This window comes from Poromitra crassiceps (assembly GCF_964638095.1).
Source record: "Poromitra crassiceps genome assembly, chromosome: 12".
Taxonomy (NCBI): Eukaryota; Metazoa; Chordata; class Actinopteri; order Beryciformes; family Melamphaidae; genus Poromitra; species Poromitra crassiceps.
The window spans coordinates 31,876,534-31,899,535 of record NC_139632.1 but is presented as its reverse complement, the minus strand read 5'-3'; the positions used below and the strand labels follow the sequence as shown (position 1 = coordinate 31,899,535).

At 43.5% G+C, this 23,002-nt stretch overlaps 1 protein-coding gene across 1 annotated transcript; it reads right to left on the bottom strand.

Annotated features, from left to right (window-relative positions):
* Positions 1–1,625: 1,625 nt before the first annotated feature.
* On the bottom strand, positions 1,626–22,219 carry vtg3 (vitellogenin 3, phosvitinless). Its single transcript, XM_083647333.1, has 26 exons — positions 22,121–22,219; positions 19,259–19,510; positions 18,986–19,147; positions 18,732–18,880; positions 18,488–18,638; positions 16,897–17,054; positions 15,440–15,605; positions 14,801–14,926; positions 13,228–13,446; positions 10,816–11,033; positions 10,599–10,696; positions 10,371–10,495; positions 10,180–10,281; positions 8,394–8,513; positions 7,655–7,844; positions 7,422–7,509; positions 7,030–7,215; positions 6,795–6,930; positions 6,540–6,708; positions 5,342–5,454; positions 5,162–5,248; positions 4,734–4,943; positions 4,283–4,428; positions 2,119–2,257; positions 1,917–2,012; positions 1,626–1,751 (listed from the first exon to the last, which is right to left on the bottom strand). The coding sequence occupies exons 1-25, from the start codon at positions 22,202–22,204 to the stop codon at positions 1,923–1,925; spliced, it is 3,684 nt and encodes a 1,227-aa protein (XP_083503459.1). The 5' UTR covers positions 22,205–22,219; the 3' UTR covers positions 1,626–1,751; positions 1,917–1,922.
* Between the last annotated feature and the right edge of the window lie 783 nt (positions 22,220–23,002).

The window sequence follows — 23,002 nt, the reverse complement described above, 5'->3', positions numbered from 1 at the left end:
ATCACTCCGCTTCACAGCTGCTCTAATCAACAAAACGCTTCACAGCTGTAGAGTAGACAGTAGTAAAGTAGACAGCCTGCAGTTAATTAGGCTGATTAGGCTACATTTTCTGCAAAGGGAAAGCTGGGGGGACTATTTTTGTTGACGGAGGAATAAATACAGAAATCATCTATTTTCTCAGCTTTTTGTCATTTTTTTAATCAGCTTTGTTTAATAGAACTGTTGTATAAAAGCAATATCACACTCGAGGTTGTGCATTGTTGGCTAATATTGGCACTGCTGTGATTATCTTCGGCACTCGGCCTGCGGCCTCGTGCCTGCGACCGAATCACAGCAGTGCCAATATTAGCCAACAATGCACTCCCTCTCGTGTGATATTGCTTAAATATATATATATATATCAAAAGAACTTTGATTTTTTTCTCTCTCAAATTCACAAACTTTCAAGGAACCCGTGGCAACCCTGTATATGGCTCAGTTATAATATGATGTGAGCAAATCACAATCACGACGGTTATATTCACATCCTTATCAATAACAAATCACAATCACAATGCAAGATGGCTATATTTCACATCCGTATGAATAACTGTGCAAGAATATTTAAATATTGAAACAATGTAGTCCAAACATCCCATAAACTGGACACTTTGCATTGAAGGGCATGCAGTGCTCTGTGGCTCTAAACGTTGAGGGCGTGATGACTTTCTGCACTGCTGCCAAAGTAACCAGGAGTCGTGTTGGATCAGCTTAGCCAACACACAGTGTTGTAGGTCATCCAGTCCGTACACATCAGAAAGCCTCCAAACAGAGCAGGAAACTAACCTTCTCATTCACAGACACCCACCTTATTCCAACTTTCACTATTTTTCCAACCACATTAATGGCATTTGAATACTACAGGAGCTCATTTATCAGTCTTCATCATAAGCCTGGCAGGTAGACACACTTGGCAGCTTCAGCATTTGCACTGTTTTTTTGGGGGGGGGGTATCAAGTCTCCTCCCATCTCTCACATAATTGAAGTAAAATCAGTTTTCGCAAATCGAATGTCAGGCTAATTACATTCTATTTAACCAATTAACCACTACAGAGCTCACTCTATTGAGATTACATGATTCGATTTGAAGCAAGTTTATGATGATTTCCAAGGATTTCATCAGTACTGATCGTTGTGTAACTTGACAAATAGTGTGTGATATTTATCAATGAGCTCCGTTTATGCTTATATCAATAGAATATCAGTAATTTGTTATCACAAGTATTTTTGCTCAAGCGGTCAGTGAGAGACACCTTTAGAATCCATTCTATATAGTCTTTAATCTTAGCGAGTGCATATTTTAGTAGAAGTAGAAAGTAGAAATGGAACTCGTGGAAATATAGTTAGAAGTAGTGATGTTAAAGTCAAAGAAAACTCAAGAACAGATGCTGTTCTGCATTTTAATCTGACTCAAAAAGCAAAAATTTGCTTAAACATTTCTCGGCCGATTCACTATGAAGATACAATATTTTGGGACAAACACAAATTTAGAATAATTCTTCAAAGGAGGGTGTTCAATATTTACATGCTTTCAACTGAGTAAATCTGGACCTTTGCAGATTATTTCCAAACTACTGTCTTCTGACGGATTACTGATGCGTCTTTTATGATCGTGACGTTTGGCGTGGCGGTTGAGTGGCGGTTGAGATTTTGGTTTTGCCGTTATCTCTGTGAAAGAGACATCTGGCTCCCATCTGGGCTGTGTTGTCTTTCTGCAATGCAAAACACATTTTAGAAAACGAGCTAAAGCGGCGTAGCTCTTTGCTTCGTTTTGCTTGTCAGTTGTGCTCAGAAAACTGTCATTTACACACATGCATACTCATACAGTGAGGAGGAACATTCAGTTATGCTCAATCAAGCTGGCTTGTGTTGCTCACATGTCTTTACGCATCTCCAAAGCTGTCCATTGTTGTGTTGGGTTGAAAACTGGCAACCGGCATTGGAATAGGAATAGCCTGGCGGTATACAGTATACTGACAAGACACAAAAACGACACAACCATGTCAATTATATGCAATGCTAGGATTTAGGATTTAGGCATTCAAATATAAAGTTGGTCGTGAATATTTCCTCCCATACCTCTGGGAATTTCAGCTTCATATCAATGCTGTCTGCTGAGGCAGCAACAACGGATGCAGAAACCTCCTGCTTGGCGTTGATCTCATGTTGCTGGTAGAAGCCGAGGAAGAAAGCCATGCCTGGGATGTATCGTTCAACTCTAGGGAAGGTAGAAATAAAGAAGAAGAGGAGTTTTTGCAGCAAAATGTGGCCGTTTGTGTCTGTCAGAATCACAAAACACTCTAGAGTCTGTTTCCCCCTCGCTCTAGTCAAGCATTAAAGGAAAAGTTCACCCAAAAATGAAAATGAATGATCAAAAGTCATATGATCTACTCAGCCCCATGATGGGGGAAGAGTCGGGTGAAGTTTTTTTTACTCAAGTCAAGTCAAGTTTATTTGTATAGCCCTAATTCACAAGCATGTCTCAGAGGGCTTCACAGAAAATATGTCTAGCTAATTCTAGCTGACAAAAAACAAAGAACAAAGGGAGGAGGTGGGGAGGGTGCATGGGAGGGAGAGCAGGGGATGTGGGGGAGGAGAGAGCAGAAAAGTGATGAGGTGGGGATGGAATGGGAAATGTTGGGGAGTATAGGAGGTGGGGAAGGAGCAGGGGAAGGAAGAAAGAGGAGAGAGCAGGAGAAGGGAGGGGGGAGGGAGAGCGGGGGATGTGGGGGAGGAGAGAGCAGGGAAAGGGAGGAGGTGGGGAGGGAATGGGAAATGTGGGGGAGAAGAGAACAGGGAAGGAGAAAACATTTGTGGAGTTTTCCAGGGAAACACAGTTACAGCATTCTGCTACATAGTGGCGGCCGGCCACTAGAGGGTGCCAGGGCGCCTCCCCACCTACTGTATAGCCACATGGAGCAAGAGTACCTGGCTGGGAAAATAAAACGTTATATATATATATATTTTTTTTTATGAGCGAGGTGAATATTAGATAGTGAGTATATAATCTGCAATAAATATGTAGATTCATAATGATCTACATGTGTAGGCTACTGTTTTTGGGTCAATATTTTCTTGCACCGAATTGCCACGGACGCTGTCCGGGGACTTCCGGTTTACTTCCGGTTTCCACCAGTGCAGATCATTAGAGTATCAGGATCTGTGTAGTTGCACATGCGCTGTTCACTCTCAAAAACAAAGGGATTTGGGAGGGCTCTGGGCGCACGTATCTAGCGACCAGGTGGAGGGGTCAGGTAGAGTGAGTGTCGTGACGTAGGCTAGGCTACGTAGATGGGTAGCGACGTAGCGACTCAGTATATATAAGCACTAGTAGCAGTCCCACGCCGACGGCTTTGTTGTCTTCCTGTAGCACGCGCGCGAAGCAAAGAAGTTTGTTTTCAACTGCCATAAAACACAAAAGACGTTTTGCAAGAATGGAGAAAGAAAATTCTGTGAAGTCACTCAAAATTACGCCGTTTGAGAGACGGACTTTACAGGAGAAGCATCGAGTGAAAGAGCTTGGACCAGATCACCCTGAGCTCGCCATTAAACAACAGGCTACAGACAGAGGAAGAAAATACACTTGGGTCTTTTTCAGACGTTTCTAGTAGCTAGTAACGTCCGTTACTACTTGCTTGATTTAGGGCTGGAGTGGACGATAATTCAATAGCCTATTATTGTTGTCTTTCAGTGGAATCATCGTGATGATATGAAGTTATTTTAATAGTGACATTTCTGCTGTCTAAATTGATGATGACAAGCAAATGCTACTTAAAAACTGATCAAATGAGGTATGGCAGGAATATTATTTGAAAATATAAGGTTTGTTTGACATCACCATTCAGTTCAATGAGATGAACACTGATTTTGCATACGTGAAACATATGATATTGATATTGAGAAGAATCCTTATGATTATCATATCGATTTCAACCCCATCGTATAGCCCTCCCTGGACAAAAATGCACCAGCCGCTACTGCTGCTACACAAAGTGAATGGTGACCAACTTTCAAATGTAAATCTGATCCAAGCCCCAAAATGCCAAGTTGACTTGAAAAGACGCCAAACTATCAATATGGAGGCATTCTATTGATGTATTTATGTATTTATTTATGTATTTATTTATTACCTCCCATCACAATACAATACTGCCCCGTTATAAGAAGCAGCTGACCTTCTGCCTATGACAGTACCTCCCATCACAATACAACCAAACTGCCCCCCATATACGACGCAGCTCACCTTCTGCCTATCTCCGCCATGGCGTCTGGGATCTTGGTCCAGTGCACCTTGGCCTTGAGTGTTGGCTTGGAGCCGGGCAGATGTAGAGTGGCAGCCTTCATTGACAATTCATAGGTCTGACATTCAGCTCCCCATCTCATGTGCGCCTAGTCCAGACACACAAGAGATCAGTCATGGAAGCAGCCTCTCCAAATTGCAGGGTTCATAGATAAAACATGAACCTTCGCTTGTTTGCTGTTATGTGAGATACACTAGTATCGTTTGTAACCTATTGCACTGTAACTTATTGTATTTTGCAATGCGATAATGTGTCACCAATGTGTCTTTTAATGTATTGTCTGTGTGTAATGCAGCATTAACCCCCTCTAACCCCAGACAAATAAAGTCACCCTGAACCTTGAACATATCAAAATACACATGTGAATAAATCAAATCTACATGTATGTATTACCTTAGCCTCTGCATGGAGCTCATTCAAAGTGGCATCAGTGCACATCTTCCAGTTGTTTTCTTCTCCAAACTGGGACACGATCAGCTGGACGTTCTCCACGCCTGCCTCTGGCGTGTAGTAGAGCGCTGCGACGTAACCCTCAGGCTTGGTGCTGCCGCTGATGGCCAGGGCTTTGATGTTGAACACAGCTTCAGGTGTGGAGTCCCACACCTGAGGAACGCAATAGGAAACTGTTCATTAGGTAGGTTTCATGGTAGGTGCATCATATCCTGTATGGTTGAGTGATGCATCGGTTGTGGCCAGGGCAATGAGGTAAGAATCAAACAAAAACCATTTAAGGGAGAGAAAAACAAATATGCTATATTCAGAATTAAGAATTAAGTGTTTGCATGGCTGAAAACTGTCCATTGCATCATGCTTTAGCGTACTTGTGTTACGTTGTCGGGGCGACTGCGACGAGACCTTCTGCTGCTTGAGGCTGAATCCGAGGAGACGTTGAAATGATTGGTGGCTTCCTGTAAACATAAATCAATAACGATTCAGAGAATTTGAATGGGGAACATGACAGAACAGGTGCTGTGATAATAACAACAAGCGTAGCCAAATACCTTGGAAAGCCTCCTCAGAGTTTCAAGAAGTTGGCGCACGCTCTGGATTGGATGCCTGCTTGGGCCGGCGTCAACCTCGAAGTGGATTTTGTCAACAGGTTTGACAGCGTGGGCTGATGAAGGAGACACGTGATGATTGAAGGCATCGACAGTGAGGGAAATCTACTGTTTCTTTGTTGCATGAGCTACTGTCAACGCAGCAATAAAGGTGCAAACTGGAACAGAAAAAGGTTGAATGAGTGATGCCAAGAGAACCATTTATGGTTCCACAAAGAACCTTTCAGGAACATTTTAATACGGTTCCCTGTGGCCAAGGGCCAGTGTGGTCACCCCACGCTCGTTACAGTGTTACAGTATAGGGCCAGTGTGCTCACCCCACGCTCGTTACAGTGTTACAGTATAGGGCCAGTGTGCTCACCCCACGCTCGTTACAGTGTTACAGTATAGGGCCAGTGTGCTCACCCCACGCTCGTTACAGTGTTACAGTATAGGGCCAGTGTGATCACCCCACGCTCATTACAGTGTTACAGTATAGGGCCAGTGTGCACACCCCATGCTCGTTACAGTGTTACAGTATAGGGCTAGTGTGCTCACCCCACGCTCGTTACAGTGTTACAGTATAGGGCCAGTGTGCACACCCCATGCTCGTTACAGTGTTACAGTATAGGGCCAGTGTGCTCACCCCACGCTCGTTACAGTGTTACAGTATAGGGCCAGTGTGCTCACCCCACGCTCGTTACAGTGTTACAGTATAGGGCCAGTGTGCTCACCCCACGCTCGTTACAGTGTTACAGTATAGGGCCAGTGTGCTCACCCCACGCTCGTTACAGTGTTACAGTATAGGGCAAGTGCAAATGAGCCTATACATGAGGCAGTTAACACAAATCCAATTCAGGTGTCTAAGCAAAGGAGGGCGGGATTGGTTCCTTAAAGAACCTCGGTCTGAAAGGTTCTTTGTGCAACCAAATGGTTCTTCTGCCATCCTTCCGAAGAACCATATTTCTTTTCCATTTTGCACCTTTATTTTTCTGTCCTTTTCTTTCCTTACACTCAAAAAGTATGCTGGATCTGTCAATACTTTTTTTTTTTTTTTTTACTTTGCTGAATTGATGACCGTGTCACCAAGGCAACATGTAAACACACCTGGAGTGCTTCTCATTCTGAAACCATACTGGACTTGTTGTGTACTTGTATGTACCTGGGACAACTTTACATGCCAAGTCAGTGTATCCCAGGAAATAGTACAGCGGGTACTCCTCATGGTAATACTCTCTCTTCAGCTCAGATTCCACACAGAGACTCGCTCCGTAAATGTTGCTCTCGGCGCACATCGTGGCTTTTGGATGCCAGACGTTTGATGTCACGATCTGTTCGATTGGATTGAAAGAGACATTTTTTGAGTTCTGTGAATCTTCAAGAACCCGTAACCTCCTGCCGAACCGTCTGATTGTACCTCAGACTCCGATTTCACAACTGTGGGGGCCATGTTGACGACTTCATCGTTGGCGTCCATGGCGTTGGGCATCAGTGGGGTCATCTTAGCCAAAGCGGGCTCCTCGATGTTCCTCGAGACTGCGTACACATTGGAGCTGTGGGACGGAAAGGGAAAGTCGAATAGGCATATCGGCTGCACCGCGGAGAACTCGTAGAACTGAAACATAATTGTATAATGCAACCGCTAAACATACGTGATGGAGACGAGTTCAAACTCTTTATTGCAAGCAGGGAAGTCAAGCTCAAACTTCTGTTCTCTGATATTCATTTTGGCGGTAAACTTCCATGGGATGGCGACTGGAAATTTACTCTTCAGCTCAATGCCACACTGGAACAGCTCTGTGTTGATCCCGTGGAAAACCCAGAAATCCGTGGTGAAACTATGAAATAGAATTGAATTCGATCGTTTTAAATCCGTTTTAATTGGGTTCAATGGAGATGGAGAGACAATAAAGGGTCTACAAAGAAAGCAGAAAACGACTATAACGTTTGCGGAAATGATTTAATCTTGAGCCATCTTTTCAAATCACATGTTTTGGATCATTTAATTATGTCGACACATCAGCGAACATTGAATATAATTTACCCAACAAAGCCGTCAGTCTCCAGGGAAATTTCAGAAGTCAGGAGTTGTCCAAGATGCTCGGTTAGCGGTGGATTTACTGAGGCCTTGGCTGCATGAGAAGAAATAAAGAAGAATCAAGAAAAACATTTGCTCATCATGGTTTAGATCAAATAAAAAGGATGATTCTCATGACACATCAACACTGATCAGATTTGTGTGGCTGTTTCATATCCTGTTGGATTGGAGAACCTCACCATTAACTGTGATGCCGTTGACGGTTTCCATATATTTGCTGATCTCCAGCGGGAGACCCAGGGTGGTGGCTTGGAAGTAGCGAGTCTCAAAGATCAGGAATGGCTTGGTTTTGTGCCATGAAATGCCCCTCTGGAGGTTCTCAATCATAGCCCAGACAGGGCTTTCTCTGCCTGCAGAAGGGTTGACAGCCTGCATAGCAGAACGATCACAAGAGAGCAGCATGGAACAGGTTTGGCACACTGTGACATGATGTAAGTTAGGGTCATTGTGTCAACTGAACTGTCTTCGACATACTGTAGAGACCATAATTCATGCTTTATGGAGAGGTTTAGGCAGACGCATGAAGATATTTCATCGGCCATTGTTTTTTCCATACACATTTCTTTAAATGCTTATAAAAATAGTACTTTTACTGTACATTGTCAAACCAAGCGATTCAGACATATTTGGAATCACGAGAGACCATAGTACAGGGATACTCAGTAGTTAGTAATAGTTTTCATTATGAATTAGAAAATGGTTGGGGGGCCACTCTGCACCCTGTCGCGGGCCGCATCTGGCCCCGGGCCGCAAGTTGAGTATCACTGCCATACATGTAGTAGAACATTTCACTTGGACCAAAAAAATATATATTTTATTTTTTATCCGAGTAAAAGTGGGCATGACTTTCGCTCTCTATTGATACATTGGATCATATGAGTCCAATGGTTAATTGTTATGATGATGCCTTCATCTCACCTTGATGACCTCATGAATGAACCCTTTGTGCAGATCAGCAAAGAACCACTCCTGTCCAGAGGCGCGTGAATGGGCAGACAGAACAGGCGTGTCTTCAGGCAAAGTCTCCCACTTTTGGAGCTGAAAATGACACAACTTTATTACTCAACCCAAGACAAAAGCTGAACATTGAGTAACTTTAAGAGTAACTTTTGAGAGACTTTAGACATATCTCGTGTCACGTATCCGCTGCCCAGTTATTTCAATATTCCTAATCAGGCTGGTATCTCATGTGTCTGGGGTCAACTGGCATGATGCTACAGTAACATGAGAAAGAAAACAATAATAGGCTGTTGACCACTGAATGCAGCTGCTCACTTGCTAGCCTGGTGCCTGGCGGAGGTAGCTTCCAGGAACATTGCGACCCTCAGCCAGGTCTGTCAATTGGGTGAGTGAGGGATCAGATGTAATCCCCAACAGTTCAGGGTCCCATAAACACGGGACAGAAAAGAAAATACTCCACAGAGACAAAAGGGCGTTGCAAAAACATAGAATCCGTTACAAGCTGTCCTCTTGCTACTCCGCGGCTATGGCCGCCATCTTAGCCCTAGTCAATCTCCAAAAGGCGGAAATGGTGAACAGGGGTTAAACAGGGGGCCTGCTCTCGTACTACAAGAAGAACCATATATAGAAGTACGATCTCATAGCAGGCCTATGGCTGTAGGGCTGCTATGAGACCTCTCAACTGACACCAATCTCTCCTTACTGATGAGGTGACCACTGGTTTCCTCCTTGAGAGCCTCATTGCTCCATAACGTCTTCAACTCTCTCTGGGAATCACATGACTTCATCTGACCATCCTCATCCGTTTCACCTCTAACTTCAGCCACAGGCACGAGAAAAGATGGAAACGTCTCATCACTGATGTGCTGTAAGTTCTGGGTGGAATACAGACTGATGTTTGACTTTTCAGTCTCTGCTTTCTGTGGCTCAGGAGAACTGCTAGTGGGTGACTCCGTCCCACAGTCGACCTCAGCCACCGTGCCGAGCTCCTCACAAGCCTTCTCTGATTCTTCCTTCTCTGAAGTTGCCTGTACCGTGTCACCCGCGGGCTCTGACCACTGCTGTCTCTTTATTCTTTTATTCAACCACTACTTCCACAGCTCTGTCTCATACATCAACTGTTATGGCCTCAGCCTCCTCATCAGTGGTTGTCTGTGACTCTACCTGAGAATCCTCAGTGAGCTCTTCACTGTGGTTACTACTGTTAGACCACCCCGGCACTTTGGGGGTCGCTCCAGCTCCTCAGGCTGAGCTTCAGGTAGCAAGCACTCAGCCTTGTTGTCTTTCCTTTTCCATTGTCACTCATCTGCCTGTCTCTGTTGCTCTGCAGGTTCATAAAAAATATCAGGAAATTGTTTCTTTAGCTGCTCCCACTTCTCCTGTGTAAGCAACTCCCTCGGTTCCTGTGGTTCCTCTACCATCTCCGTACTGGTGACTTCACACACAGGGGTGAGCTCTACGCCCTCTTCCTCAGGCATCCTCAAACATAGAATCCGTTACAAGCTGTCCTCTCGCTGCTCCGCGGCTATGGCCGCCATCTTATCCCCAGTCAATCTCCCAAAAGGCGGAAATGGTGGGACAGGGGAAAACGGAGTCTGCTCTCGTACTACGAGAACCATATATAGAAGTACGGAAGCGTATGGCCAAAATATGAGCAGGCACATTTCAATCGTCAGACAGCCAAAAAATATATAGAAATAAACATGGATCATATCTAAGCTGAAAGGATCAGTCATAAACTCACCACATTGAAAACAGCTTGGAAGTCGCTCAAACTAAGATCTCCTTGTAATCCAGGGATGTTGGCGCCAAACAGTTCCTTAATTCCGTCAGCACGGATACCCAGCTTTAGCACAAATGGAAAAGTGAGTGAGACGTAGGTAGGTAGGTAGAGAGGTGCCCATTAACATGCTAAAGTATTGAACGTCATTGTACCTCCAAGAGCTGCAGAATTCTACCAATGAAGTAGAACTTTCCTTTCATCAAGAACTCAGTAGGGAGGATGCTTGTTGCACTTCTCAGCATGAGGACTTCTGATGCTGTGCCAATTAGGAAATCATCTGGAACGAAAAAGACACGGAAATTGTCATATAAAGTTTTCAGAGATGTCAGGGAAAACTGCTTAAAAACTGACAGTTGTGCTGCTGCTCTGTGTGAACATACCATTAAACCAATCCATGCGCAACGCTTTGCTGTAACGATAACTGAGGCGACCGAATTTCGGGGCCAGGATTTTCACGGCCACATTGCAGGCTATTGAGCTATGGCAGAGAGCACACGAAGAAAAAAAGTTTCAATGATAAAAATCAAAAGCAGAACACCATTGAATCTCATATGAAATGTGATCATCAACCAAACATGGTAGCATTGCTACACTCACAGGAAGTGATTGTCTGGACTGCTGGATCTGGCAACACTCCTCATGTAGGAATATGCAAAACTGGCAACATTGAGGTCTGTCTCCTCCAGTAGGTGTACGGTCACCGTGGACACCAGAGCCATCGGCGGCTTCGTCTCAAACAGCATCACGAAGGCCAGCATGCGCAGCTCCACAGGGAGGTCCTTCTGCACGAACAGACTCATGGTGACGTCCTGGACCTGAAAGCACAAGTGTTTTATTGTTAAGGAATCGAAGAGGAAGCGGGCTTTAGCTAACGCATTCTACCACGTACCCACCATGGTGTGAATTTAGTCTCACGTGGACGTGGTCAGACCCAACGTCTTACGTCAGCATGGTTCCAGCAATGCAGGGTCTGAATCACAAGTCAAATTTCCGGGTTCCGCCATCAGGAAGCCTGTGGCAAAATCTGATTGGCTGGGCTGTTATGCTGTCTGTGGTTGGTCAATTCATATGTCTGTCACGTCTCTTTGGGGGGCAGGCGTTAACCACTTTTCAGAGTTGTCTTCCAGACGTAGATGTATCGTATCTACGTCTGGCTACTGCGAGACTAGGGTGAATTCCGAAATCTCATTCTAGAGTGCCACAGGAATGAGCAACACCCGGAAGTTGTCATCGCCAGGTTCCCTCGTCTCCAAGTCAATGGGTGTTTTTGTATAGGTTTTTTGGCGATCATATTTACACTTCAAAAATCATAAAAGTGGTGTTAATTTGTGAAGATTGTCTTGCTGAACAGAAAGGTCTCCGTTTCATAAACTTGTGTGAACCACAGACCTTATTTCAGGCATCTAACCAAAATCCCCATACAAAAAAACCAATTGGGTTCCACATGAGGGAACCCAGCACAATGCTAACTTCAGGGTTGGCCTTACAAAAATACGTCATCCCTGCGATACTCTATTGCAAGCAGTACAATCTCACTAAATTTCTTGCAATAGAGAGCCGCAGGGATGATGTATTTTTGTAGTCAGAACGCGGAAGTCCCGGACTTCCTGGTTCTTCACTGTTTCTGTCTATGGGAGTTTTGAATGGGTTTTTGCCGCGATGCTTCAAATACGGTCTCTGGGCAACGCAAGATTAATCAAACGCAAACCAGAGTTCAGTCGGATAATCTTCACACATGAGGACCACTTTCATGAGTTTTGTAGCGTAAATGCGAGCCCTAGAAGTAAAAAGCTCGAGCTAAGCTAATCCAGAACTACACACTGTCGCATAGGCTTCCACCTCACGTCAGCACTCAACCTGGACTGTTGTTGATGTGTGCACTGATTACCCCGGGCTGAACGGGGCTGAACCAGGTGAGGGAAAGAGAATTTCCGTGTTCGTCCTTTGAAGTGGTGACATTATTGACGTATATATCCCCATCAACTCAACAGTGTAGTCTCATTTAGCCGTTTGCTAGCTAGCCGCCCTTTTAACGGCATTAACTCATAAAAGTGGTCCTCGTGTGTGAAGATGATATTACTAAACACTGGTTCGCGTTTGATTAAGCCAGCATTGCCCAGAGAGATTATTAGAAGCATCGCGCCAAAAACCCATTCAAAACTCCCATAGGCGAAAACAGTGAAGAACCAGGACTGTTAGCATCGATGATTTCCGGACTCGTTCCTGCGGCTCTCTATTGTCTAGGCATGTAAACGCAATGTCCTGGGTTTGATTGTGGCCCAGAACCTTTGTCTCTCTCTCTCAATCTTTCTTGTCACTTCTCCACTCTGATTGGCTAAATGGACGGTGACAAATCCGCCCGTCCAGAAAAAAGTTAAACTGGACGGAAATCTGACGGACAACGGACAGCTGTCATCAGTATGTCCGTGCTCTTATTCTGAATTGGAGAGAACTTTCTGAATTTTCAGAGTAGGCGATGGGATACAGATCATGTTTATAGCATAAATATGTTGAAAAGGGTTACAGATTATTATAACTACTCGTCTCTGCGCAACAGCTCTACCCTCAAGCAGTGAGGCCTAGCTGCTCCTCAACAGTTCAGTCCATGAACCCAATTTAACTGTCCCCTAGTGGTTTGTTTTTAATGCACCATACACATTTTAATGCACCAAACACTTTGTAATTGCACCAGACACCCGTGGCTACTCTGCAGCCTACTTCCTCTGTCAGTATTGCATTATGTTTTTGCATATAGTACACTTTTGACCTCGAGTATTTTGATATGTTTATATAGCAATGTGTATTTGTATTGATTGATGTGTGTTTGTCATTGTAATTGTTTTGTCTACTACTACGCCCCCATCGAGACAAATTATAATCAATGTTTCATTGATATGGCAATAAACTATTGAATCTTGAATCTTGAATATGAAGACAAACTATATTGCTTTGGTAATTGAGTGTCTATAAAACGTCCAGTGCTAACTGCACAGTATCCCTTGCTCTTACCCTGTGAGGGTCTCTGACAGCTATGAGTCTCATAGCCTGCACGGCAGCACTGAGCACATGGGGGCGGAGCTGCACGGGCGTGGCAGCCACTCCAGGGAGGAAGCGCATGATGGTTTTCATGCTGCCTGGATGACCGGCGTTCCCCAGGGCTTTCAGAGCAAGCACCATGTCTGCATCACTGGCCTTCCTCAGACCCTCCAGGGCCATGTCCAGCAGAGGCTAGCATGCAGGTCAACCAAACAGAAACACATATTTATCACATTTACATGTTACATGTTAGGAATTTAGCTGACGCGATGATGAGAAGAAGAAGATTTAATGGTTAATGTTGCATAGTATATAGTTGCATAGTCCAGTGGTTCTCAAAATGGGGGTCCGGGGACCCCCAGGGGTCCTTGAGGGGGTTCCAGGGGGTCCCCAGCCAAAAGGGGGGTACTTTATTTTCGCTATAATTCCATTCATAACACAGTGACTATTTTGGTCATGGGTTTCTATTAGGCTACACTTTCTGTAGCCTAATAAAACATCTAAAAAGCATCAATATTATTATCATATGGGGGACCATGGGACAAAATCCTATCAAATGGGGGTCTAATTTGTGTCAGTTTAGGGGTCCTTCATGTGAAAAAATTTGAGAACCACTCGCATAGTATACCTATATATTTAAAGAGGACATGAAACATCTGATCATATGACTCTAGTTCATTTGAATTTCACTTCAGACAAGACAGGACTCTGCTTTCAAGTCTGAAATGTGCCTAGATTTGCTCGACAGATGAACATTTCAGCTTTTCGCCATCTAGGGCGCTGCTAGATGATGCCACTAGCTTGACTGTACAGCACAGTAGTAACAATGTTGAATGTTTTGATGAATCAAAACAACCACAATCCAAGTCAGAAACACAACAGTATGCTGTGACCCTGTTAGAAGTCAAAATAACGAACTAGCCTGTACTCCAGCAACGCACTAGTTGGAGAAAAGTTGACATGTTGTTCATCTTTCTAGCAAATCGAGATACATTTCAGACTTGGAAGCAGTGTCCTGTCCTGTCTGAGGTGAAATGCAAATCAACTAGAGTCATGAACAAATGTGTCTTGTCCTCTTTAAGGATAAGGCTGGTGTTTCTTTCATTCATTGCTTACGTCAACAAATCCTATGAAAATATGTAAATCTGCAATGATTTTGTTTTGCCAACAAGTCTCATCCATGTAGCTGAATTAGATGTATTTGAATTAGATTAGCTAAAAACTACAACAGTCTGAATTTTCATGGTAACAGTAGTAGTCAATTAATCAAAACTGTCTTTGTGATCTGTATTTCAAAGATTTTTAGCTTACAAGTGGAGCCAATGACGCCCAGGTTGATGGATAAAACGGTACGTGGGATGTGAGAAAGTAAGTAGGAGTAGAGAATGCATTGATTTTGTTATTTTCTTATGATTTGTTGACGTTAAGCAATGCATTAAAAAACACCAGCCTTATCCTTTAAGCTTCAAAGTAAATGCTTATCTCATGTCACTGGATGTCTCAAATATTTATGAGAGAAAATGGAGTTCTGGCTTTGTTTGATTACCTGGACAGCAGCTACTGGACAAGGTGTGTTATAGGAACAGAACTTATTCACCAGGGAACCGTAGGCAAGCACCACAGTGTGCCACACATACGTATTGGATTGACTGAAGGGCATGGTCAGGAACTCCTAGAAAAGAAGAGACAATCATTTTTTTAACTTTGTTTGCCATCTGGATTTCCCAGATGCAATTTAGAGAGAGAGTGGCGTCAGCGGAGGACCAAAAATGCGTGACTCATTAGCCAATGAACAGCCAGGAAGGGGTCTCGCGCTACTTTTGAATGCTAAAATAAAGATGATAATGTACAATTTGATTAAAAAAATAAAAACTTTCAAAGTACAACACAAACTGTCCATTTTGCTGCAACTTCACAGTGCTGCTTAATCCAGGACCTTACTTCCTGGAACTCTTGAGAGTAACAAACTGGTCCATTGGAGTGAATGGAGATGTCGCGACTCTTCTATACAGTATATACGGCTCTGGGATTTCCCACAGAAAGCCTGTTCTATTACTTACGATTGATGGTGAAACAATTTCCTTTATACATTTCAGCATCTCTCATTTGTTATAGAGAGACTGCCCGTGATATCATGTTCCTACACTGTGAAAAAATGGCTTCTCCTTCTTCAGTGAGAGCTCACTTTAGCCATCTCGACCAATTCAGGGCAAGCTTCGAGATGGTTAAATGCCAGCAGAAGGGTTTCCAAAGCTTCAGCGGCAGACACGTCTCCAGCCTTGAACCTCAGCTCCAGGAACTTCAGGACTCGGGCATCGTTGACCTCAACGATCATGTCCAGAAACCAACGTCTATCAACCACAAGGTGAAAGAAGATACGATGCGTGAAACAGAGATTCAATGGTCTTATCACTTGTGTAGCTTAAATGAGGATGATGATAGGGGGGGGGGGGGGGGGATTGGGGTGAAAAGGAAACAATAAAACATAAAGATTTGATAAAGTCAGGCTCATATGTAGCTTTTCATTACACTGACACTGTGAAAATACCATTCATCAATATAAATGTGCTACACTGAAATATTCACACAAGTTACTGAAAAGTAGTAATTAGTTACAGTTACTAGTCTCAAAAGTAATTTGATTACTTTACATATGACTGGATAATAAAAGTAATTATTTTGTTTCCCTCCCTGATTTTTCCACATTTTCTCCCCAAATATACTTGGCCAATTTATCCCCATGCTGCCCTATTGGCTGCCCTGGTCGCTGCTCCACCCTCTGCCGATCTGGGGAGTGCCGAGACTAGCACCATGCTTCCTCCGACACATGCGCAGTTGCCAGCCGCTTCTTTTCACCTGACGGGGAGCTTCACCGGTAGGATGTAGCAGCACATGGGAGGATCACGCTATTCCCACCAGTTCAACTTCCACCCCATCCAGGCGCCCTGACCGACCAGAGGAGGCGCTATTGCAGCCTCACATGACAGGACACAGGACACATACCCCCAATCTGGCCTCCCACCCTCAGGCACAGCCAATCGTGCCTGTATGGACGCCTGACCAAGCCGGCGGTAACGTGGATACGAACCTGCGACCCCCGTGTTGGTAGGCAGGTAATCTCCCGCTACACTACCCGGATGCCCCATAATTATTTAGTAATTAAGACAGATTCTTTGTTTTGATTTAGACTTGTCATTTAGCTTTACACCTGCAGGGGAGTAATCCTACGTAGTATAACTTTAAAGTCACAAAAATGTCTTTCACCTTGTTAGATAGGTATCTGTATCATAACGTGCGCTTATTTAACAATAAGTGTCAAAACTTTTACACAATTTTGTATCTTCTAGCATTTTTATATCAAAATCCCATCCCATTTCACCCAAACTCCCACCCATCACAAAATTATGTTTCAACTGGAAATAAGTCAAATTAGAGAAGCAAGATAGGTGTCTTTAAACTGAGATTTTACCAATTGGGTTTGCTTGCTCGTTTCATCAGTATACTACCGTTGGTTTGATTTATTTGTTACTTGAATGCTGAAAAGGTTGCATTCTTTATATATTGTAGGATTTGGGATGGGAATTGTTCTGCGTCCTAAATGGACCACAGATGAGCTCTGTATGACATTAGCTAAATACTCACCTGTGTTCCTCATTTCCTGCAAATTGCTTCCACATTGCCTCAAGGCCTTCAAAGGGTATCACACGGAGGAGCTGATATAACTTCATGGTTTCTTCAGTTGTTGAACTATCAATCTGGTACATATTAGCTTGAGCTAAGTGCTTAATAATTTCAACAGCCTGTGGAGATAAAAAGAGATAACGAAGGTTACGTATAACTCTAGTTATATGATCACAGGTGGAGCCTAGTGACATTCATTTGCCTCAACATATCACGAAAGAGGAATCGTACACTGAAATTTGCATTTCAACCAATTAGAGTGAAGCGAAGCACATAAAAGCAGCGGTAATGCTGCCCAAGTTCCACTTTTCAATCACAGTTAGCAACCATGGCGCGGTAGGTCACCGACCACTAAGCTCCATCTGTGATCATATAACTAGAGTTACAATATGTAACCTTCATTATATGTCTCCCAGGCTCCGCCTAGTGGCATCCATTTACCTACAGATGTTGCCGGTTTCCAGGGTCATTATCGCCGCCGCAGGCCGAGTTCTTTGTTTTTCTTTGGCTGCTAGTTCAGTGAGTTTTTAAATCTGATCCAAGGGTTAAAATGGCACCTTGACCAAGATCTCCAAACGATTGAGGAGAAAATGGCTGAACACCAGTTTCTCCCCAAAACCCTCGTGGCAAGAGGAGACCGCTGCGCTGACGCATACACCTTGATGGAACAGATCCTATTGAGTAGCTCAAAGGATCAAGGTTCTGTACGGTACTGTACGTGGAGACAGTAGACTAGATGATGATGTGCACCACACAACGTCATCAGTCAAATCAGTCTGTCCCTCTCAGGAGCCTGATCTTGAGCGGCTGCCTCAGGAGGGGCACAACTGCTATTGTCCCTCCTGCTTGAGCCACCGCCCCCCAAAACTGGGGGACCTTTCAGAGCGGGACCGCCAGCATCTGTCTCATCTCTGTGTACCACGGTGCCATCACGCGGTCCGGGGCTACCAGGATGATCGACAGTGTCTCTGTCCTCACCCTCACCAAAGGGAGGGGGATGAGCAAGTGGGGAGGGAAGGCGTGTGTGTGAACTCATCCACTCGCCAGTGGAGGGGCACCGCGGGGGAACAGGTAGATCCACAGTGGACAGTGTGTGTTCTGCCGATTGGTGAACAGGCCCACCTCCGCCCTCCTGAAGCGGGACCAAGCCACCTAGTTAAAAATGTATGTTTCGAGCCTATGTCTTCGTCAGGGTCCGAATTTCTGACCAACGTAGGATGGAAACGCCGTTATATAGGCCGGCGGCGAAAGGGACGTTGAGGTAAATGGATGCCACGAGGCAGAGCCTGTGAGAAAGTGATGCTTAGACATTTATTTAAAAAAAATGCATTATGGCCGTGTGGAAACGTAGGTTCTTTGCGAGACAATCCACTCTAGTCTTTCTGAAATATTGATTGCTGAAATTTAATATTTGTTTTCATCATATCCATCCATTTTATTGATTGCCCCTTTTATCTGTCATCAGCTGCTACTGTTCTATCTGTCTTTCTGGAAGGCACTTCCTGCCTCTTTCTGATGCTTCATGCAGATGAAATGTATCCATCACTGTTACCTTTGGCACAGGGTCGTCCAGGTTCTCTATCAGAATGGGGATAATGGCGTCCTTATCGGCAAACCTGTACACCAGGCTGCCCTTGTTCTCCATGGGGCCGACAGTGACGCTTACAGCTGTGTCACTAACACTGAGCAGCACCAATTCCTTCCTGCAAGAGAGGACATTTAAAGCGTCCATTTTGGATGAGCATTGCAGCTGAGTGGACAGATTGTATTACATTACATGACATTAGATTGCTTACGTTGCTTGCATCTTGAAACTGCCGCCCTTCACATTGAAAGGAGTGAAGTGCTGGCGCTCCAGAGCGTGGGCTCTGGTAACGAGCCCATGCTCTTCCATTGGTCTGACTGTGTAAACATATCTCACAGTTGAAAAGACAGATTCTCCTTTCTAGATTTGGAGGACACAAATAAACAAAAAGATTATTGACTACTGCGGCCTATTATTTCATTTACTATCGTGGAATCAGATCTAGCCACGGTGAGATAAACAGACCTCTTTGGATAATTTGTCGACAACCGTCGTAGCCATTCCCCGGTAAATTGCTGCTTTCTCCCTGCAGTTACTGACATCGACAACTTGAGTGATGATCATCTCGTTCGTTTTCATGTTTTCCTCGATTGCATAGTTACTCTGGCACAATCCATGAATGCCAACCTGCAGACAAAAATAAATTTACTTGTTTACTTACATGTTTCCCGTACTTTAGAGATTTTATGGTGAGAGTGGAGCAATTAATCATTTGTCAGTTGTGATTGGACCACATACCTCCTCCAGCTGGTAGACTCTCTGGGTGGTCTTGACAGTGACTTGGAAGAAACCAAGTATCCCTCTCACGATGTTGACAATCGTGTCAGAAACCTCAGCAGGAGCGTGGATGTCGCTGATGCGTCCGTTGGCGTACTGGAACATGAAGGGCTTGGCAAACTGGGCGGCGATGCGTTGGGTGAGCTTTGGCGAGGCATCAAATGAATTCTTCCCAGGGAAACCGTTGAACTCCTCAAAGGTCAGATCTGAAACCTTTGAACCAGGGAATGAAATGAGCAGTTGCATCATTCATATGACATATTCAGCGGAGGTATATGGTTAATCTTCTGGCTGATTCACCTTATGAAAAAGATACATTCTGGCTTGAGAGACTTAACAGGAAGTGTAGACACAATCGGAAGTTCTGATTGTGTCTACACTTCCTGTGACTCATAAACCTAGTCTGACTCATATGTGAGTCCAACTAGTTTTGACCAGGTGAGTCAGACTAGTTTGAGCAGGTAAAACAGCCGACGTTTCGAACAGGAAGTTGTGACACAATAGCCACTTCTTAACATGCAGTGGAATCCGTATTATAACCAGCTCCTAGCCGGTTGGCCTGCATGTTAAACAACAATTAGCCGGCCTACGCGCACTCCCGCGAGTACGTATCATATTCATCTCGGTCCCCGGTATAGGAACCGCATTATAGCGAAAGCGGCTGCTGTTTAACTCTGGCAGCTCATGATCCAGATCATCTAGCTGATGTGTGAGTGGGCGCGTGGTGGCACTTTACAAACCATTAATGTCCCATCATTATTTTCATGAATGGACGTAGCGTTAGTTACGTGGCTGGATTATTTGGAAGATAGCCAGTGAGTAAACAACTAAAAGTTGAATCCCCCATCTGCCAGTTTAAAAATGCAACAAGAGAGATGATAGCCTACTAGAGTTGCGCGATCTTGACCTCAGTCAGATCGTCAATCGCCACCCTTTGACATCGCCAATACATGATGTCATCGCGCAAGCACATGGCTATATATTATATGGATGTTAACATCCATATTAATTAGCTTCAGCTGCCTCTTGCTGTAGGCTACTTTGCTAACTTAGCATCGATGCTAGCGGGACTTACCCAGCTATCGTCATTGCCTGCTTTTACTGCTGCTTGCTGGTAATAATCCCATCATTCCCATGTCAGAAAAAGTCTCCAGATTTGTCGCTAACGTTAGTCTCTTCTGAAGTTTTCTCAAGTTGGATGCAGCCAAGTCTATTGTGTGAGGCAGCCATTTGAGGCAGGCAGTGTTGTGTGACTGTGCATCCACACTGCGGAGAGGAGAGGAGAGGAGCTGACTGACTGACAGCCTATATCGAGACATAGGCCTAGCCTAACTTTTGTGGGGAGAAATAAATTTAAAACTAGTCAGATATGACTTGAATGCCACTTGTAAAATAAATCACCCAAAGTGATTGACGACGGTGCGACCACTATTTTGACTGCGCTCATTTTTGCCACAATGCCACCCCTCGTTATTGCCTGAATGGTTGGAATGGACCCTGTTAAAACGGCATGTTTTTTAATGGAGTTTGGTTAAAGATTTGCTAAAGCAGTTTCCTATCACATTTCTTGTTATCGATACATGCTACCGCACCCCCCGCCCACTGGCAGAAAAAACGGCTCATATCCAGTTGTTTCTAAACAAAGACCCCTCATGTTTAAAAAGGTAAAACCGGAAAATATACTGCAGGGATGATGTATTTTTAAACACTTAAATGCATAACATAAGGTCTGTGGTTAACAAAGGTTTATGGGAGCACAGATTTGGGTTGAGCAGGATAATCTTCACAAACGTGAATAACTTTTAAGCCTTTTGAAGCGTTTTCTAAAAATCAAAAAAAAAAAAAACGCATTTACGTTCCAAAAGTCATAAAAGTTAAATTTGCACTCCCATAAACTTTTGTTAACCACAGACCTTATTTTATGCATTTAAGTGAAATCCCCATTCTAAAACCCCATTCCGTTTTCCCCTGACGAACCCGGAAATATATTTCCGGACTCATTCCTGCATGCTCTATAGACCCTTCTCACGGGGGCCATTTTGTGTCAAATTGGCAGGGTAAACACAGGTGCAAGCAACACACTAATGAGGGTTTCCAAATTCCAATCATTGGAAGTTGGAAACCCTCATTAGTGTTTTGCTTGCACCTGTGTTTACCCTGTCTTTTCGACCCAAAATGGCCCCCGTGAGAAGGGTCTATTCATGGTTCAATGTCAAAATGTCAGCATACATGCATACAACATACATGCATATTTCAAACACTAGATGGCGCAAAGGTGCTGTTGAGAGATTGGCACACACTACTGTTTACCACATTCTTTTTTACATTGCATGCTAAAGTATAGCTGAAGTAGAGTAGCCTATACAATATATTATTATCAACACTATAGTCATTGAATAACCAAACTTGAAGGCACTTGAAATCATAATCTGCCAAGTGACAAACTTATTTTCATGCTTGCATTAATATGTTGTTTCTGCATTTTGTTGATGAAATCAAGGTGGTGTACTGTACAAAAATAATATTTACATGCTGAACAGTTTCACATGAAACTGATGAGGGGCTGGAAAGGTCTGTGCAACTTTTTAGCGGATGTTTATCAAATGTAGGCTACATACAAATATTTTATAATACACAAATGAATGATAAATAGAATAACATTATTTACTGTGAATCAGATACAAACTAATTTAACATCATGTCATTACTAAATGGTGTCCTACTCACTTACAATATTTATAATGTGATAATAACTTTGTTATTCATGAACTCATAGCTTGTTAGGCTTAGAAATGTCAATATTCTAAATTGTTAGCTTCTTACCTGAAGCATGAAGGTTTGTGCAGACACACCAAATATCTTCACCTTACACATCATCCTCACGCCTGACTCTGCCAGGTTTGGCATGCCACGTCCAAAATTCATCACTCCCACATACTGGTACTCATAGGTTTTCCTCGAGTTCAGACCTGGCTCTGAAATATATTACCAAAATAAAATGTCATTTTTACATGTTCTATATGGACAGCCTTTCAATAAGCTCATTTTATTATTCTGTTTAAAAAAAGAAAAGAAAAAAGAAAACAACAACACTCACCATATTGGACACTTTCACAAGCTAAAATTGTAAGAAAAAAGTAACATCAATATTATCATTTGAGAATTTTTATGAATATTTGAGGACATATATCTCTGAATTACTTTAGCTGATGAACGGGTGAAATTAACAGCTGTAAACAAAGCATCAAATTTTCCGTAATTTGAGAAAACATATTTTTTCATTGAAGGAATGCATTTGAAAATAGGCACCAAGTTGTAAAAAAAAAGGTTTCATGAACCCAAGGCTTATGAGTCATGCCCGGTCCATTAAGAATGGTGTAATAAACCATCTTTTCAAGTAAAATATCAATAGAACTGAAACTGAAGATAGGCGTTCATGCTAAAGCAGTAAAAAACTTACTGGCCAGGGCCACAAGGCAACAGATGAGGAACCCGCGCATGGTGAAGTCCAGGAGTGGGGGCTAGCATTCCACATTTTTCCTTTAAATACTGTCATTGGTTTCCAATGGCAAAACGAGTTGCATAGATTGGTGTGGGCAGGCTGCAGTTTGATAGACCGTTAGATATTTGACTGGTTTAAAGTAAACAGATTGAGAAAAAAGGGACAAAGGTGGGTAGGAGAAAGTAGGAGTGTCTGCAATTGAG

Excerpts from the sequence above, each read along its gene's own strand:
- vtg3 (XM_083647333.1), bottom strand. The coding sequence starts at position 22,204 with ATGCCAAACCTGGCAGAGTCAGGCGTGAGGATGATGTGTAAGGTGAAG. Across the intron at positions 18,639-18,731 it reads AGTTTCAAGATGCAAGCAAC|GAAGGAATTGGTGCTGCTCA; the intron begins GTAAGCAATCTA and ends CCTCTCTTGCAG. Across the intron at positions 7,216-7,421 it reads GAGACTGACGGCTTTGTTGG|TTTCACCACGGATTTCTGGG; the intron begins GTAAATTATATT and ends TCTATTTCATAG.